This window comes from Marmota marmota, unplaced genomic scaffold (genome assembly GCF_001458135.2).
Source record: "Marmota marmota marmota unplaced genomic scaffold, marMar, whole genome shotgun sequence".
NCBI classification, from domain to species: domain Eukaryota; kingdom Metazoa; phylum Chordata; class Mammalia; order Rodentia; family Sciuridae; genus Marmota; species Marmota marmota.
Genome location: NW_025999853.1, coordinates 21,808,135 through 21,825,843, shown reverse-complemented (window position 1 = coordinate 21,825,843; position 17,709 = coordinate 21,808,135). Strand labels below are relative to the sequence as shown.

Here is a 17,709-nt window from a genome sequence, read left to right as displayed (position 1 = left end):
GGATGGAAACTTCTTGCCTTATATATATCCAATACCACTTATGATGTATCACATACCTTTTCTTTCACAGGTTTTAAATCCACCTCATCTACTCTTCTTTCTAGTTGGCTTTCTAATTTTTTAACTTTCTTTTGAAGTTCTTCAATTAAACTTTGTTTATTGTCCATCAGAGGTTTGCTCTGTAATAAATAAGATGTAACTTTACATTCTAAAAAGGCAGAGTAAAAAAATACACAATAAATATTCCAATTATAGAAATCTTCTGAAGCCATCACTACCCATAGTTTCTGAATAATACTCTTAATATGAAGACAAAATTTAAAAGAGGAAATAAACTATTACCTATTACCTATATATTACAAATCAAAAACATTAATCAAAACTAAATATAAAATTACCTGTAATCCACTGGTTAGTCTTTTAATTTGCCTTTTAAGTTCATCATTTTCTTGATCAATTCCATCTTTCTCTCTAAGTATTTTATTATAGGCTTTTTGGTGTTTTTGCAGTTCATTATTTAAAATATTCAAATTATCACTTAGTGAGTTTTCTCTGCTTTTACTTGTTTTAAGAGCTTCCTTTAATTTTAAAAGGTTTTCATTTAAATCTTCAATTTGTGACTAGAGATAAAGAAAGGTCTTAGTCATGAATCCTCACCACATATACCAATGACAAAAGCAACACAAAATAGAACCTATACCATTAATACTTTTTATTACAAAGAAAAAGGAAAATTTTAAGTACAATACACAGTATTAAAAGCCAAACTACATATATTTTTCCATGTTCATGTTAAATGAGCCAAGTCTATTTGAAGCAAAAACTAATACTATATTAAAGAAAAAAGTCTAAAGCAATTAATTTTCAACACCCAGAAATGAAATTTTATCAATTAAATAAATGTTTATAGCTGAATTTTAAAGAAACCAGTACCTATCAATGTGCATGGAGATTTTTAAATACTATGAAGCATTAAGAGTAATATAAAACAAAATCTCTGACTTTAAGTAGTTTCTAATCTACTTTGTAAAGACAAAACATCAAAGGGCAGCTTGTAATTCCTGGAAGTATATATAAGCCATTATGTAGGAATTCAGAGTTCTTAGCTGTTCTATATGGTGACAGTGACAGAAACATGAAGCCATCACTATCCACAGTTTCTGAGTAATACTCTTATAATAAGTGTAATACGGTAGCTGCTTCTGTATTTTCAAAAATATGCCACTCTAGAACTGTGACTACAATAGAAGTCACAATTAATATCAAAATAATCTGAAGGCCAGTTTTATTATGATGTTATTTGCCCTATAATGTCTTATTTGACTAAATGTATTTCTTTTGAATAAATTATTATAGATCAAATAGTATTACTACCAATAAAAAATTACTATTATAATGTTGTTCAGGAAATAATGCCAAGAGTTAATATATGGGATGACATCTAATTAAAAAGCATCTACACAGCAAAGGAAACAATTAGGAATGTGAAGAGAGAACCTACAGAAGAAAATCTTTGCTAACTACTCTACTGATTGAGGATTAGTATCTAGAATATACAATGAACTAAAAAAACTTAACACCAAAAAAATCAAATAATCCAATTAATAAATAGGCAAATGAATTAAACAGACATTTCTGAAAAGAAGAAGTACAAATTACCAGCAAACATATATATATATATATATATATATATATATATATATATATATATANTATATATATTCAACATCATTAGCAATTAGGGAAATGGAAATCAAAACTACACTGAGATCATCTCATATCAATCAAATGGTAGTCATCAAGAGTATAAACAATAAAAAATGCTAGAGAGGATGTGGAGAAAAAGGAACACTTTTACACCGTTGGCAGGACTGTAAATTAGTACAACCACTATGGAAATCAGTATACTAAGTTTCCTCAAAAGACTAGGAACAGATACAGCATATAACCCAGTTGTACAATTCCTTGGTATTTATCCTAAAGAATTAAAGTCATTATTCTATACTGATAAATGCATATCCACAATTCACAATAGCCAAGTTATGGAACCAGCCTAGGTGTCCATCAATAGATGAACGAAAATATGGTATGTATACATAAAGGGAGTTTTATTTGGTCATAAAAAAGAATGAAATAATGTCATTTTCAGGAAAATAGATGGAACTTGAGAACATTACATTAAGCAAAATAAACCAAACTCAGAAAATCAAGGGTCATATGGTTTCTGTCAAAAACAGAAGCTAGAGAGGAAAAAGGAAAAGAAAGGAGGGGGATCTCATGAAAATCAAAAGCAGATCAGCACAGTAAAGAAAAGGGAACAGGAGGGAAGGGAGGTAAAGGGGAAATACTAGAAAATTATATTGGTCAAATTATATTGTTTAATTGTGTTCATGTGTAAATATGTAACAATGAATTGCCACCATTATGTACAACTATAATACACCAATAAAAAGAATGAAAAAATGATATTCTTGAAAAGTGTCTATATGTGTATCTATCCACTAATAATGCATTACAAATCCCCTATTTATTATTAAAATTACTATTATTAAAGTGGATTCCTTTCAATGGAAACTATCAGGAATTTAGTTATATTAATGCTTATGTTGATGTTCACCTTTAGCTCTCTTGTATGTCGATCAACAATCTGTTGAACATTAAGATTTGCTTCTTTCTGAGAAGTTACAGAAATAATACGTTCTTCAGCTGCTGCTGTCATTTCTGCCCTGAGTTCCAAAAGAGCTCGACTAAGTGCCTAAAAGTTACAACACACATACATTTTTAAAGGAAAATTGATATTTTAATTGAGCAACATGACATAAAAAGTAAACAACCTTTATTTCTTGCTATTATTTTCCTAAAATCATGTATTTAATCAAATGAAATTCACAACATACTTTTCAAATGAATTTTCATAAGTGATTTATATTTAATTCTTTCCAAATTGAGTAAAATGGTTTAAAATCTTGACAATGATATGAGAATCCAGCATAAATCAATCAATTTATATTACAAAATCTAGGCATGTTTTTTTCCCCAATATCCAAATTTAGATATTATAAATCATTCACTGAGTGAACGATTTCCTTCATGATTTCAGTCATCCTTCCATATGAAATTAACTAAATTTAGGTAGAAAGGATAGGTACAGGAATAGAAAAGGCTTGTTGAAAGTAAATTTTATGAGCTAAGAGAAAATTAGGAGTACCTCCTAAATGTTTTAGGATATCAAATCTGAGATGAATGGGGATGAAAAAAAAACTAACAAGATAATCAACCAACGGCTTCCCATACCACCTCTGTGATTCCCTTTTTTGATCTCTCCTTCTTTTCACGATCATATATCCTTCTTAGTTACCCAAATCAAATTGTTCAAAACCGTTTAATTATTTGAAACAGACTCAGCAGCATAAAATTCCAGTAGAAAAGGAGAAAAAACGTTAAGCTTTTCTTTCCTTTCCTGCAGATAATCTACAAATTACTGATGACAACATAGACAAAATGAACTACATCTACATTTAAAAACAGCACTCAGTTAAGGTTATTTAAAAACTATCTTTGAATAAGTCTTATTTAAGTGTATTAGATAAATACTCATTCTTTTTATTCTAACACAGATTAATGCTATTATCTTTTACCAATTTATAAGTCTTCAACTATCATTTTTTTCTATGTTTTCTATGTATTTCTAGAAAATGTTAATAATATGTTATTATTTACTTTTTGCTGTTTTTCTTTCAAGGCTAATTGACTCTTTAGCCGTTCTACTAGATTTTTCATTGTAGTTGTTGGAGCTCTTGAATTTGCTTCTTTTTGAGCCTCAAGTTCAGACTTTAAGCTTTGCAACTCCTTTTGTGACTGGGCCAGAAGACACCTTAAATCCTCTACTTCTGCTTTCACTTTTTTCACTTCAACTGCATGGTTTTCTTGGAGTCTGAAAAAAACAAGAACATGTATACAACAGATTAGCTGCTACAAGGAATATCTTAATAAAAATTTTATAAGTGTATAAAACAACTACTTGAAGTATTTCATATGGCAAATACTTAAAAGATAGTTCTACAATGATTTGAAACTGCACAACTATAAATTTATTTTAGGCTTAAAAATCTGTGTCTCAATAAAGTCCTTGATATATTAAGAATCTCTAATATACAGAATGCTGTGACACTGTATTGTCACAATAATTAATAAAAAAATTACTGTTATTTAGCAAACATTTATTGTGGTTCAATTTTGTGCTGCACACTTTAAGATGTGCAAACAAAATTTCTGTATGTACATGTGACTTTGCAATTTTCAAGTTACTTCCTTATACATAACTATTAGAATATCATATAACCACTCCAAAAGTGAGAAAGAAATTTAGGGGTGTAGTGAGAACACATGGTCCTTAAAGGAAAATATCCCTGTTAAACTACAGAACAAACAACTTGTGAGCCAGACAAAGGAACATAGGAGACAGAAAAGGGCCTAAACAGTGCATGAATTACTTGCAGCTATTCAGTTCCCTACTAGCTTTCTGTAACGTAACAAAACAGGAAAAAGACTTCAATAAAAAGAAACCACAAACCTTGTGAGGTTGGGGCTAACCTTTGACTGGATGTTGACCATGTGGCCTGGTCACCTAATAGACCACCAGAATTACAGACAAGTTGATCTAAACCAAAACCTAAATATCAGACCTAACCCTAATCCTAACCTTAACCCTAACCTTAATGGGAAAACATGATCCTCCCTTAATATTTCCCAATCCCAGAAGGCAGGCCAATCCCTTTGGAGGACACATAGTCACCTAATTATGTACACTAATCAAATCTTAATTTTAAGACCTGGTGGTGTGTCTCCCCCTCAAGATAGCCTGTATTCTGCTTTTAGAGTCTATTTTCACCTTTCACATTGTAAAAAAGCTCTTCCTGTCTCAGATCAAAAGAACCAAAGTACTGTCATTTTCATTGTCCAGAGGATGAAACTGACACACAAGTTACAAATGAAATTCTGGAGAATTTGGATTGGTCTTTGAGTCAGACTAAATTCAAAAGATTGCTTTTCTACTTCCTCCTAGAATGTTACTGAGCCTTCCTAAAACCTTGTTTCCTAATCTAATAATTAGGGACAGTAGCAACTATGTCATAAGTAGTCCTGAGTATAAAATGAGATAATATACATCAAGGTCTTAGTACAGTGCCTGGCAGAGCAAATGCATTCATCTTCATTATATCATAATTACCATTTATTTTTAAAGCACACTTCTAAGACTTACCGTAATTTGACTTTTTCAAATTCTTTGATTTTTAAATCAGTGATTTCTTTTTGTCTCTCTAAATCTTGTGATACTTTCTTTAGTTTCATCATAAGTGAGGAGAGAGAGTCATCTTGTTCTGCTACTGTCTGTTCCATCTCAGCCAGACGAATAAAATGCTTATTGGTAGGAACTGGAGTAGGAGATTGTTTTATTAAATCCTATGAAACAAGAACATATTAGCCATAGGCATTTATAATTCAATGCCACAGCATATTTCACAATTTTAATTTGGTTTTTCAAATGATCAAAATATAAAATTTAGTAATTTAAATAGCAATAAAGTCTTAAAGAAGACAGGAAATAGCTTATTTTTTGTATTCCCAGTTTTTGCAAAGTACCTATATGAAGTGGAGGATCAATAAATGCTGACTGAATTAATGAGGTAAGGCTCAAGGATTCCAATACTGCCCAATAAACCATTCAGTCCCAAGTTTTCAATTCTGTGAATATTTCAACAAAATTGACAAAGGTGCATTAAAATAGGTTGGAAATCTATTTATATCCTTAAATATACTACATATATATTTTCATATGTATACATATATATATTTCATATATTTTCTTACATGGATGTGAAATACATATTTTCATATATGTACATGGAAATAAGAATGTATTTTTTAAGACACTCTAACCACTCACCTATTACTTTTCTCAGAAGAACAGACCTCTAAAAACATAATTATTTCAAAGTTATCACAGTGATATATTTAATGTTCGATTTAAGTTTTTATAGGTGTTCCACATCTGGGATAATGGGACAAATGAGTTAAGAAGAAAGGTCATTTTACACATACACAATGGAATGATTAAAACAGGTAAGAATTAGCTGAATTTAAAAGGTGCAAAGCACTTAGATATAAACAGAATGAGTAGAATGAGTAGAATTTGAAAAGAAAAGACTTAAGTCAGATCTCATAGGAGGCTCTGAATGCATGGCTGAGTATAAACATGATTTTGTGTGTAGTGGTAAGTTACTAAAGGATCTGAGTCTAAAAAAAGGAATTACCAGAGCCATATTTCCAAAAGATTATTTTAGAAACAAAAAAGTGAGATGACTTCTATTCTGATAAACTGAAGAGTGGCAAATTTTAAATTATAAGATCTCAAAAATCAAAAACAAATAGAACAAAGTTCTTAGAATCTTACCCATGCTGTTTGCTTGAATTTACTTAGTGAACTATCAGCTTGTAGTTCTAATTTATGATGAAGAATATGAAGGTCTTCCTCATGCTTCTTAACAATTTCTCTTTGCTCCTAGTATACAAAAAAATCAAAACTATATTTCAAATCATGATTCAAATAAATTCACATTCCAAAGGTCTTAAAATGTTTAAAACATTGTACTTTCCTCAATCCTCTAAAATCCCTTTCAGATAGAGAATGAATAACATCTGCATATATTTATCTAGATCAGTATACAATTCCCCTAACATATGTTTATGAAGACAACCCTAGCTTTCAGTCATAATTTATGTTTAACATTAAAATAACATGTCTATCATTTTTTCAATTGTTTCTACGTTTTTTTAAATATTAGATTTTCCCCATACAGTTCTAGTAAACCTGATTTTATTGATTACCAGTGTGACAGATTTCTTTTTAACTTACTGCCTCAATCTTTACTTATAAGCTCAATTGGTATTTCTCAAACTCATATGCATTAACCATGATAGCCATTTTTGGTTTAGTTAGTTCACAAAGAAAAAGATACACAAACTTCCAGTTTTACTGACAGCTGTATAATGCAATCATGTGAAAGCAACATTTCCTAAATTTGAAAGAAATAAACTATCACTTTATGACAATATAAATTTCACATTTAACTGAAAAACACAATGTGAAGTAAAATAACAGGATAAAATATGACAAAATACCTCTCTGGCTTTTTCTAGAAGATGTTGATATTTCTTTAATACTTCTTCCTTTTGATTTAACCTTGCTTGCATGTTTGCGATGGTTTGATGTGCAATTTTCATCGTATAATGCGATTTTGGTTCCATGTCTTTTTTGCCTAACTCAGACAAAAGTTTTTCTCGTTCTGCAGTGGCAGGCAGTCGGAGCCTCAATTCATTGATTACTTTGTCTCTTGACAGAATATTTTGCTCTGCTAATTGTAAAGCAGATTCTTTTTCTTTTAGCTTCTGCAGTTAAATCAAAATGAATTATTAAAGTGTATTTTTAAATACTTCATTTGAGTAGTTTCACTTTATTTTTCACATATTTATAATAGCTGACAGTATTGATTATATTGCTACATTTTTATGTGATAAGAGTTATTTGCACACATATTTTAATTTACTTATAAATTATCACGTGCTAAAAACATTATCATTAGCATTATATTCCATGTATGTATAATGCTAAAATACACTCTACATATCTAAATAAAAACAAATAAAAAAATAAAAAATATCTAGAGCTCGTCTATTCCTCCCATGGGGTTTATAAATGATGGTGGAAAGTGGTGATCATTATTATCCAAAGTACATGTATAAAAACACAAATTGGTGTGAATATACTTTGTATATAACCAGAGATATGAAAAATTGTGTTCTATATGTGTAATAAGAATTGGAATGCATTCCGCTGTCATATATAAATAAATGAATAAAATAAAATAAAAAATAATTTAAAAACTTCATCATTACGATGAAAATAAAATTTAAATAGGGCATTTTATTTAGATTCTTCACCTTAGATCTAGAAATGAATGGTGGTGTTATATTTGCAAAGAAAAATGTAAGAAATCATTCTTTTTATTTGTTATTTACCATGACTACTGGAGCATTAAAAGACTTATCTGTAAAAGTCAGCTGAGTATAAGACTGGATTTTAGCAGCCCAAGTCAACAATCTACAATTTATTTAAACAATGCAGAGGGCAGGAGTGGTAGCACACACCTATCATCCCAGCTACTCAGGAGGCCACAACAGGAGGATTTTTAAGTACCACCTCAGCCTGGGAAAATTAGCAAGACTCTGTCTCAAAAATAAAAAGGGCTGCGGAAGTAGGTCAATGGTATGGCACTTGGCTAGCATGTGTGAGGCCCTGGGTTCAATCCCCAGTATAGGGAATAGGGTTGTGGAGTTGTTCTTTAGTAGAATTAAGGCAGATATTCTGTTGTAATTCAGTGGCAGTTCACATAAATGACAAATCTTACAATTACTAAAGAAAACCTAAGTTTCCTAAATTGAGTAAAAGTATAGAATTTCATATGAAAAAACTTTTAAAATATATTTACAATTAGCATGTTTAGGTATAAATAAAAATGGAAATAATACTCAGGTTATATTATTTTCTAAATAATTAACAAAACTGATTATATCACCTCTTAATCAAAATTCAATACCTAACTAAATAATTTCTAGTTTACATTCACTCTTAACTCCTCCTTAAAATGAATGAACTAAAAATTGATTCATAGGATATATAGTAAACACTACAAAATAAAACGTAAACATAAACAGGGATGAAAAGTTCATACAAGGGAAGGTAATATACTGCTCATAAAAATACAATGAAGTATTCTTTTTACTTCCTTTGATGCTCATTTTTACTGATCAATGTGCCCAAAAGAGACAATGCCCAAAAGCAATTAAATGAAGATTTAATTCAAATTAGGTGTACTGGCAATTAAAAACATTATATGAGAATAGAAAAAAAAATGCAATTAGCAATAGATTTGTTATTTTTTGAATCATCATCATTAATGTTATTTAGAAAATTCCACATAACACACTAATCAAAATGTAAAATCTTCTAATTACCTCTTCCAGTGATTTGCAAGTTGCCTGTGTTTCTAGGATTATTCGAATATTCTCCTTAAGTTTTCTTAGAGCAATCTCAAGTTGATTTGGAAGAGGCAAACTAGGGTCTGGCATTGATCCTGTAGCTTCTTCAAACTATTAAGAAACAATATGTTTTAAAACCAGCAGTTAAAACATTGATACTAAATAATATTAATTTTCACAAATGTATAACAAAATGTAGATTAAACCTCATATTTTATGTATAAAAAGATAACATCAATTAAAATTACAACTGATTTAGAAAATATTTCTGTAGGTTAATGCTCTAGGCCATGCTTATTAGTAGCAAAAAGGATTACTCTCATTCATACCTTTTGTGCTGCATTTAGGATTTCATTTTGCTGACGTTCAAAAATATCTAGTTGACGTTCCAGCTCAACTTCTCTTTGATCCCAGGCCATCTGTCTTTCTTCATGAAACTTAACAAGAACAATATGTATCAGACATGTACACAGAGACACCAGGCATATAAAAACATTTTACATACATTTTCTTACTTAATCCTTATAACACTTTGAGGTCACTATACAAACTCAGGAGGTGAAGTAAATTGCCTAATTCCATAGATAGGCAGGTGTGATGTTAGAACTTCAATCTATTATCTATCCATTCATTCATCCATGCATCTAAAACATATCTAATGGCATATACCCTGTGCCAAGCACTTATTGTAGGCAGTACAAATATAGGATGAAACTTATATTCTAATGAGAGGGAAACAGCTAATTACAAGCAAGTATGCAATACATCAGAGAATGACAAACACTATGGATCTTGATGGTAGAATTTACCATTATATATTAGGTGGCTGATGAAGGTTGACTAGTAGGTTAAGATATTTTAGGTAAGATCTTAAGACAGTGAAAATACAAGTTACCTAGGGCAAGAAAATTTAAACAGAGGGAACAACAAAACCTCTAAGATACATATGTGCTTGATGAGTTCTTTCAGCCTCCAAATTGAATAATTAATTCTAGAGTAAGCTACCTTCTATCCATTAGTGAGAGCAAGCAGAAACTATGGACATCATATAATCAATATGAAAATAAAAAGTAATTTAAACAAATAAGTCCATTTATATATTGCTCTTTTTAAGCATATGGTTAAAAGCAAATAAATAAATATAGATTTTAGAGTAACAGAAAATGAGAAACAGATTACTTTTTAACCTATTAATAATGGGAGTTACACTCAATTAGGAAAACAACAGCCACTTATGCAATATTCTTATGTTTAAAATATTAGCAAACAAAACAAAATGAATGCATAAAATGAAACCTTGTTCTGCTGAACAATTTCTTCCTCCAGACTGCTGATTGTATGCTCATATTCAGATATTATATTATTCAAGTATTTTATTTCTTCTTTATCTTTGACTAATTCTCGATTTAGTTTAAGCTCTTGAAGACGATGTTCTTCTATTTTCATATGCCAATTGATTACCTAAGATTTCCAAATTATATATATATATATAAATATAAATGCTATGAAATAAATATTTCCCTGTTGATCACAATTTTAATTAAAATTAATTAACATTCTATAATAAAATAATATATAAAGTTATCCTTGGTGTAGTTACATGGAAAAGTTTATTTAGGATTTCCATAGACTTTTCAAAGAATACGTGGAATATTACAATAAAACATCCTTCAGATTATGTGGGAATGGATATCACTAACATTCACTTTCATTTTTACATTCTCTATTATTTGTTTACTGAATATTTATTGTAAACATGTCATTGAAACTAATTTCAAAAATGGAAATCCTAAATATTTCCAGCCTAGAGAATAGGGGTCAGTTGCAAAATAACTATTTTTCATTTAATTCCTTCTAAGTTGAGGGTTAAGTCATTAAACAATAAATGTGTGCCTAATATTTACAAATAATTTTGAATAGATAATACTTATGAAGAGTAGAAATCAACTGATAAACATTTAATAATAATTAGTATTAATTGATATATATGAACTTTCTGGTGTTTAAAATTCTTTCCTATTTTACGACCTAAGTATTTTTATTAAATGCTTGTGCTTAGAAGAATCTCATCTTTACAAATAATAAACAGTAAAAATTCCTAATTTATAACATCAAAATGAATTGTAATTAAAGTTTTTATTGCAAATTAAGCACTTCATACAAGCACATATTAAAAACTTAAAATTTTTAATACTAAACTTAAAAGTAAATGTTTACCTTTTGGGCTCCCCTGGCATCTTTTAAAGTGCTTATTAACTCTTCTAGGCCCCGTAACTTTAATTCCATCTCCAATGCTTTATTCTCCATATTTCTATGTTCTTGCTGAGAATTTTTCATTTCTTCCATTATCTTCAGTTTGTCATTTTGAAGCTGGATCATTGTTTTAGAGAACTTTTCCTGTTGCACCAAGGGTAAAGCTCCACTAAATTGCCTGCGTAGAGACTGAATTGTTTGGCGCAAATGTTTTGCTCTGTTTCTCCCCTCCAAACGAGCATAATAGAGGGTCTGTTCTTTTTCATCCAGTTTCTGTTCTAAGCGTAAATTATAGGTTTCCATCTTCTGTAGTTTAGATGTAACTGACTCCAACTTACCAAGAGCAGTGGCTTCACTAATTTGAAGAGAGACAAGATGTTGGTGTAACTTAGCAATTAGTGCCTTTTCATCAGATTGAGCCTAATATTAAAAAATAATAATAATACACACTTAGAGTAAGTTTCAAAATTTCCAGTGAAATTTATCATGGATTAAAATTTTAAAACAGTGTGGCATCCTACAAAAACCTAACTTTGCTTTAACACAAATAGTTATCAAAGAATTGTAAAAGGAAACTTGGAATCAAATAAACTTAAAATCCAAATCTGACTAAATAATTTCTGAATATTACTATTTATTTTAACTTCCACATGTAAATCACAAACACTGGTAGACACTAATATAGACAACGTTATGTGTTTTTTTTTTTTAATTTTTATTGTTGGTTGTTCAAAACATTACACAGTTCTTGATATCATATTTCACAATTTGATTCAAGTGGGTTATGAACTCCCATTTTTACCCCATATACGGATTGCAGAATCACATCAGTTACACATGCATTGATTTACATATTGCCATACTAGTGTCTGTTGTATTCTGCTGCCTTTCCTATCCTCTACTATCCCCCCTCCCCTCCCCTCCCCTCTTCTCTCTCTACCCCATCTACTGTCATTCATTTCTCCCCCTTGTATTATATTTCCATTTCCCCTCACTTCCTCTTGTATGTAATTTTGTATAACCCTGAGGGTCTCCTTCCATTTCCATGCAATTTCCCTTCTCTCTCTCTTTCCCTTCCACCTCTCATCCCTGTTTAATGTTAATCTTCTTCTCATGCTCTTCGTCCCTACTCTGTTCTTAGTTACTCTCCTTATATCAAAGAAGACATTTGGCATTTGTTTTTTAGGGATTGGCTAGCTTCACTTAGCATAATCTGCTCTAATGCCATCCATTTCCCTGCAAATTCTATGATTTTGTCATTTTTTAATGCAGAGTAATACTCCATTGTGTATAAATGCCACATTTTTTTTATCCATTCGTCTATTGAAGGGCATCTAGGTTGGTTCCACAGTCTTGCTATTGTGAATTGTGCTGCTATGAACATCGATGTAGCAGTGTCCCTGTAGCATGCTCTTTTTAGGTCTTTAGGGAATAGACCGAGAAGGGGAATAGCTGGGTCAAATGGTGGCTCCATTCCCAGCTTTCCAAGAAATCTCCATACTGCTTTCCAAATTGGCTGCACCAATTTGCAGTCCCACCAGCAATGTACAAGTGTACCCTTTTCCCCACATCCTCGCCAGCACTTGTTGTTGTTTGACTTCATAATGGCTGCCAATCTTACTGGAGTGAGATGGTATCTTAGGGTGGTTTTGATTTGCATTTCTCTGACTGCTAGAGATGGTGAGCATTTTTTCATGTACTTGTTGATTGATTGTATGTCCTCCTCTGAGAAGTGTCTGTTCAGGTCCTTGGCCCATTAACGTTATGTGTTTTAATCCTCAAAAAATATTTGTGAGAAAATGTGAAAAGCTACATAAAAATACAAGAGAATACATTGCTTTTAAAGACGTCTTAACTACTACTCAGTGTCTTTGATAGGCAGCCAGTATGATGCATTTGTAGGATTTAAATGCTTTTCTGAATTATAAATGGTATTTCAAATTAAAGTATTTCTCTTTTCAAGTTCCACCAAACAAGAAAAAGAGTCTTTGGTGGGCATATTTTCTGATTGAAACTTTACTCTTACACTGATATCTAACAGTAATTTAGGAAAAAAGTAGATTGTGCACAGAAGAGGCAGTAGTGCACATACCTGATACTCTACCAGCTGCGTTCTGAGTGATTCTACTTCTTTTTCCCTGGACTGTTGTTGAGCATTTAAGATTTCAACTTGTCTTTTAGCAATATCAGAAATTTCTCTCAGTCTAAAAAGTGAAAAGGTATTTCAGTAACAATCAAGTACATTTTCTTTATAACAATAAAATTTCAAATTTCTAGACTCCATTCTGAAAATGATATTAACTTTCATCATCTTTTCTCTATATAAAATACAAAGGCTTCAGGGATCTTCTGAATTGTTTAATAAAAACTAATTTTATGAGATGTTAACGTATGCTACAGGAAAAAAAAAAAACTGTTCCCAACATCCCTTTTCTTTGAAGATTCATAATATGTAATATTGTCTCACATTACATGTTATAAGAAGTTCTAATATAATTATCAGAAGTTATACCTAATATTTAGCATTTTCCAAATGTATACACCAAAAGAACCCTGATTGCACACTTTTTTGTAAGATACTAATTATTATAATTTGGAAAATGCATTAGAGTAAGGTAGTAAATTGGTTGATCTAATATCATTACACAGTTAAGAATATAGAAATTTTAATCTCCTAAGTTCCCAGTGTAGACTAATGTGTATTTTGATTTGCTTTAACTTGTAAGTTATTGGAAAAGTTAAAGGAAACAAAATACACATTTATTACAATTACAAAAAGTTAAGCCCTGCTACTTCCCTTATAACTTTTGAAGTTAGATAACATGGGCAAGACAAAATGTAAAATTTTGTTTTGTGCTAGAATAATTTCAGTTCATTGTGACAAGCCAAGTTCCCTCAAACTTATCAGAAGCTCTTACAGCCAGTGTCAAAGTTTGGATTAATACAATATGATAAAATGAAAAATCACAAAGTAATTATTTTTAAAAGTAAGGTCCTTAAGGAGAGAAGAATTAAAAAGAAAAAAAAAGAGTCCTTTATAAAGAAAAGGGCTGGCAATGACTGATATTCCCAAGAGGACTATCAATGCTTCAAAAATAATGGCTATAACTTTATAAACAAGCTATAAAAATATTACCTTAATAATTATTCATGCCTGATAGGTTGACTCAACACTCCCTATACTTTTCATTGGAAGTAGTACTTAATTACAAAGGAAAGTGAGTACAAAGCATCTCTACCTGGCACGCAAACATTACTCTTAAATTTTGTTTTCTAAATTAGCTTGGGGCTATTTCCTAGTGTGAAATGAAAACATGTGATTGTATGAGTTAGCGTAATACCTTGCAGAACGCCTAGTATACAGCAGATGCCCATTGTAAATTAAATCAAAATCCGAACTTTTCATTGTATTTTTAAAGCAACCTTATGAAACAACCTTATGAAACAAATCTTCTATCTTCAACAGACAGAAGAGGTACTTATACTTCCTTATTAAAGTAAAAAAGCATAAGTTGAAATGCATCAAATGACCATTCTTCTTTTCACTAAGAAAAAAATCAGTATGAGGAAGGAGCAGAGCTCACAGGATCTTGATTACAACTTCAGTGCTTTCTGCAACAATATTCTTTCCTATCTCTGAAAAACGCAAATTTTGACAAGGCATTTCCTCTTCAGTGTCATTATTTAACCTCTTTAAAAATTAACCTTGTTAATTAGTGGTACACACCTATAATCTCAGAGGCTTGACAGGCTGAGGAAGGAGGATCAAAAGTTCAATGCCAGCCTCAGCAACTTAGCAAGAGTGGGCTTAATAAATAAATAAATGGATCAGGAATGTAGCTCAGTGGTAAAGCATCCCTGATTTAAATCCCCTGTCTCCTTGTTAATGTTAGTCTTCCTTTTCTGTTGCAGTTCTGGGGCTTAAACCCAGGGCCCTGTGCACACTACAAAAGCACTCCACCACTGGGCTATAAACCCAGTCACTATTCTTCCTTTTCATATAAAAAGAAACCAGTATCAATTTCCACTAAGAATATTTTCTCCATGTGCCTGTAATATATTTTCTGAAAGACAAATTAGAGAAAACATATCTAATCAAATGATTAACTTGTTTGCAAAGCACTTACTTTGACACTTCAACTTTTAGCTCCATTTCTTTCTTTTCTAATTCTAGAATCCGTTGCCTATCAGCATCACTTACTGCCTTGCTCACACTATCAGCTAACTCATCTCTTAGCATCTGTTCCACCTTCTGTGCATCCAAGTTGATTTTGGTAAGCTAGAAAAAAGTAACAAAAAAAATTCAGATAAATAAGTTGTTTGTTTGGTGCCTGGATGGAACCAAACCCAGAGCTTTATGCATGCTAAGCACACTTTACTGAGCTGTATCTCCAGCCGAGATACATCAGTTTTGGTTGAGATTTTTCTTATAATTTAGTTTTCAGAGTAGTGCAGTCCTATTTACTTTGTCTTAATTCAGACACAGGTAGAAAGTTTTAAGAAGAGACTGAGGATAGGAAAAAGAGGAAAGATTCAGAAATAATCAAACAATGGTTGTATTCTAATGCACCAAAGACATTTATATTAGGCAATTAAATATTTTATAATATCTGAACTTCTGATGTTGAGAATTCAGTGTATTCATATTTTATCTCCATTACATCTCTATACATAAATCCAAATTTTTTAATAAAATATTATTAGTATAGAATTAGAGACTCAGAATAAAGATTATATATATGCTTTGGAAAATATGTTAAGTCTCAATGTAAGCAATCACTGTAAGACAGTTGTTTAATCATAAATTGCAGAATATATGTGAACCATTTACTGCCAGGCAGTTTAATGATTCTGACTACATAAAAAAATCTAAAACCTTCAATTTGTAAAGTCTCTGAAAGCAAAGATTGCTGTCTATTTTTTTCTTGTTATAGGCTCAGCTTCCAAACAGGGTCTAACGTGTAATAGGTAATGAATATGTGTTAGATGAAGGGATGGTAATAGAAGGCAACTTCACTACTAGGTAATAACATCTCTTTATATATTAAAACTACAATATAACATTGGTAAGAAACAAGAACTTACTCAAATATGTTTCTTTTAAATAATTCAGATTTTTAAATAATTTTTTTATTTACTCATTACATGAAACACAAGCTCCATATTCATATGCTACTTCATAGATACAGACCTCTTTACAATAATATAATGTCTACTAACTCTTTACTCTCTAATTGCATGATAAAAATTTTAATATCAAACCTCAGCAAATTTGGTTTCCAATTCAAAATTTCGTTCTTCCATTTGCTTTAATGAAGTCCTTATGTGTTCATACATTTTTTGACAATGTTCAGCCCGCTGCCTTTCATTTAATTCCTTCATTTCCAACATAGTGATTTTTTTTGAAATAGAAACAATGTCACTGTTGGTTATTGACTTCTTTGCCTTATCCAGGTTAGATTCATTCCCTATAAGCAATAATACTCAAGTCAATCTCATATGGTTTATATTCAAATCATATCTCAGATATTTTAAATGCTGTACATAAGGAAATATTATAGTTCCATGGAAAGCTCATGAGCTTTTAAATTATGACAGACCTGGATCTTATTCTTAGCTCTATTACTTCCTCCATATCTGATGCCTACCCAATTCATCTCTCTGAAACTTATGTTCTTCATCAAACAATAATAAAAAAAAAGGGAGTGCTGATGTAACATTGTAAAGTTTTAGCACAGAAGTGTTACATATATTAAAATCAAAATATGGAAAATTCATATACTTTACAGAAAGGAGATAAACTGCATGAGAAGCAATGCAATAAAGCAACGCTTCTTTGGAACACAAGTATAATGACTTGATTTTTTTAAGGCATTACAGACAAACTAGAAAGTAAAATCTGAAGCTCTATGACTGAGATTTTACCAAATATTTTACATTCTGTTATTAGTTGTTACATGTAGATATATGGCTTGTCTGGACAACAAAGTCTCTGATTAAATGAAAAGAAATTAAAAGCCTCAATTTTCTATGAGAAGATATCATGTAGGAGTGTTATTAGTTACTTGGTCATTCTTTTGGTCAAGGAAGAAAACTTACACTTTTGCTTTACATAACAGATATATTCCTGAAAAAAAAAATATGGTAGAATATTTTGTTTTTTAGAAAGTCAATTAGAATTAAGCATGACTAAATTTTTTTTTTTTTTTTAATATCAGGGTTTAAACTCAGAGGCACTTAACACTGAGCCACATCCATGGGCCTTTTTAGTCTCTTATTTTAAGACAGTGTGTCATAAGTTGCTTAGTGCCTTGCTAAACTGCTGAGGCTGGCTTTGAATTGCGATTCTCCTGCCTT

General features: G+C 30.8%; 1 protein-coding gene across 5 annotated transcripts in view; it reads right to left on the bottom strand.

The window, feature by feature from the left end:
- The window catches only part of LOC107140026 (centrosomal protein of 290 kDa), an 89,203-nt gene that overhangs the window by 25,670 nt on the left and 45,824 nt on the right, over nt 1–17,709 (bottom strand). For all 5 annotated transcript variants that reach the window (XM_048804262.1, XM_048804286.1, XM_048804257.1 and 2 more), the window contains 14 exons: nt 16,615–16,820; nt 15,480–15,631; nt 13,445–13,556; nt 11,317–11,772; nt 10,396–10,560; nt 9,429–9,536; nt 9,076–9,210; nt 7,183–7,449; nt 6,455–6,562; nt 5,264–5,463; nt 3,721–3,934; nt 2,618–2,755; nt 399–620; nt 57–179 (listed from right to left, as the gene is read on the bottom strand). In XM_048804262.1, the coding sequence (XP_048660219.1) occupies nt 57–179; nt 399–620; nt 2,618–2,755; nt 3,721–3,934; nt 5,264–5,463; nt 6,455–6,562; nt 7,183–7,449; nt 9,076–9,210; nt 9,429–9,536; nt 10,396–10,560; nt 11,317–11,772; nt 13,445–13,556; nt 15,480–15,631; nt 16,615–16,820 (2,606 nt within the window). The remainder of the gene's footprint in view (nt 1–56; nt 180–398; nt 621–2,617; nt 2,756–3,720; nt 3,935–5,263; nt 5,464–6,454; nt 6,563–7,182; nt 7,450–9,075; nt 9,211–9,428; nt 9,537–10,395; nt 10,561–11,316; nt 11,773–13,444; nt 13,557–15,479; nt 15,632–16,614; nt 16,821–17,709) is intronic.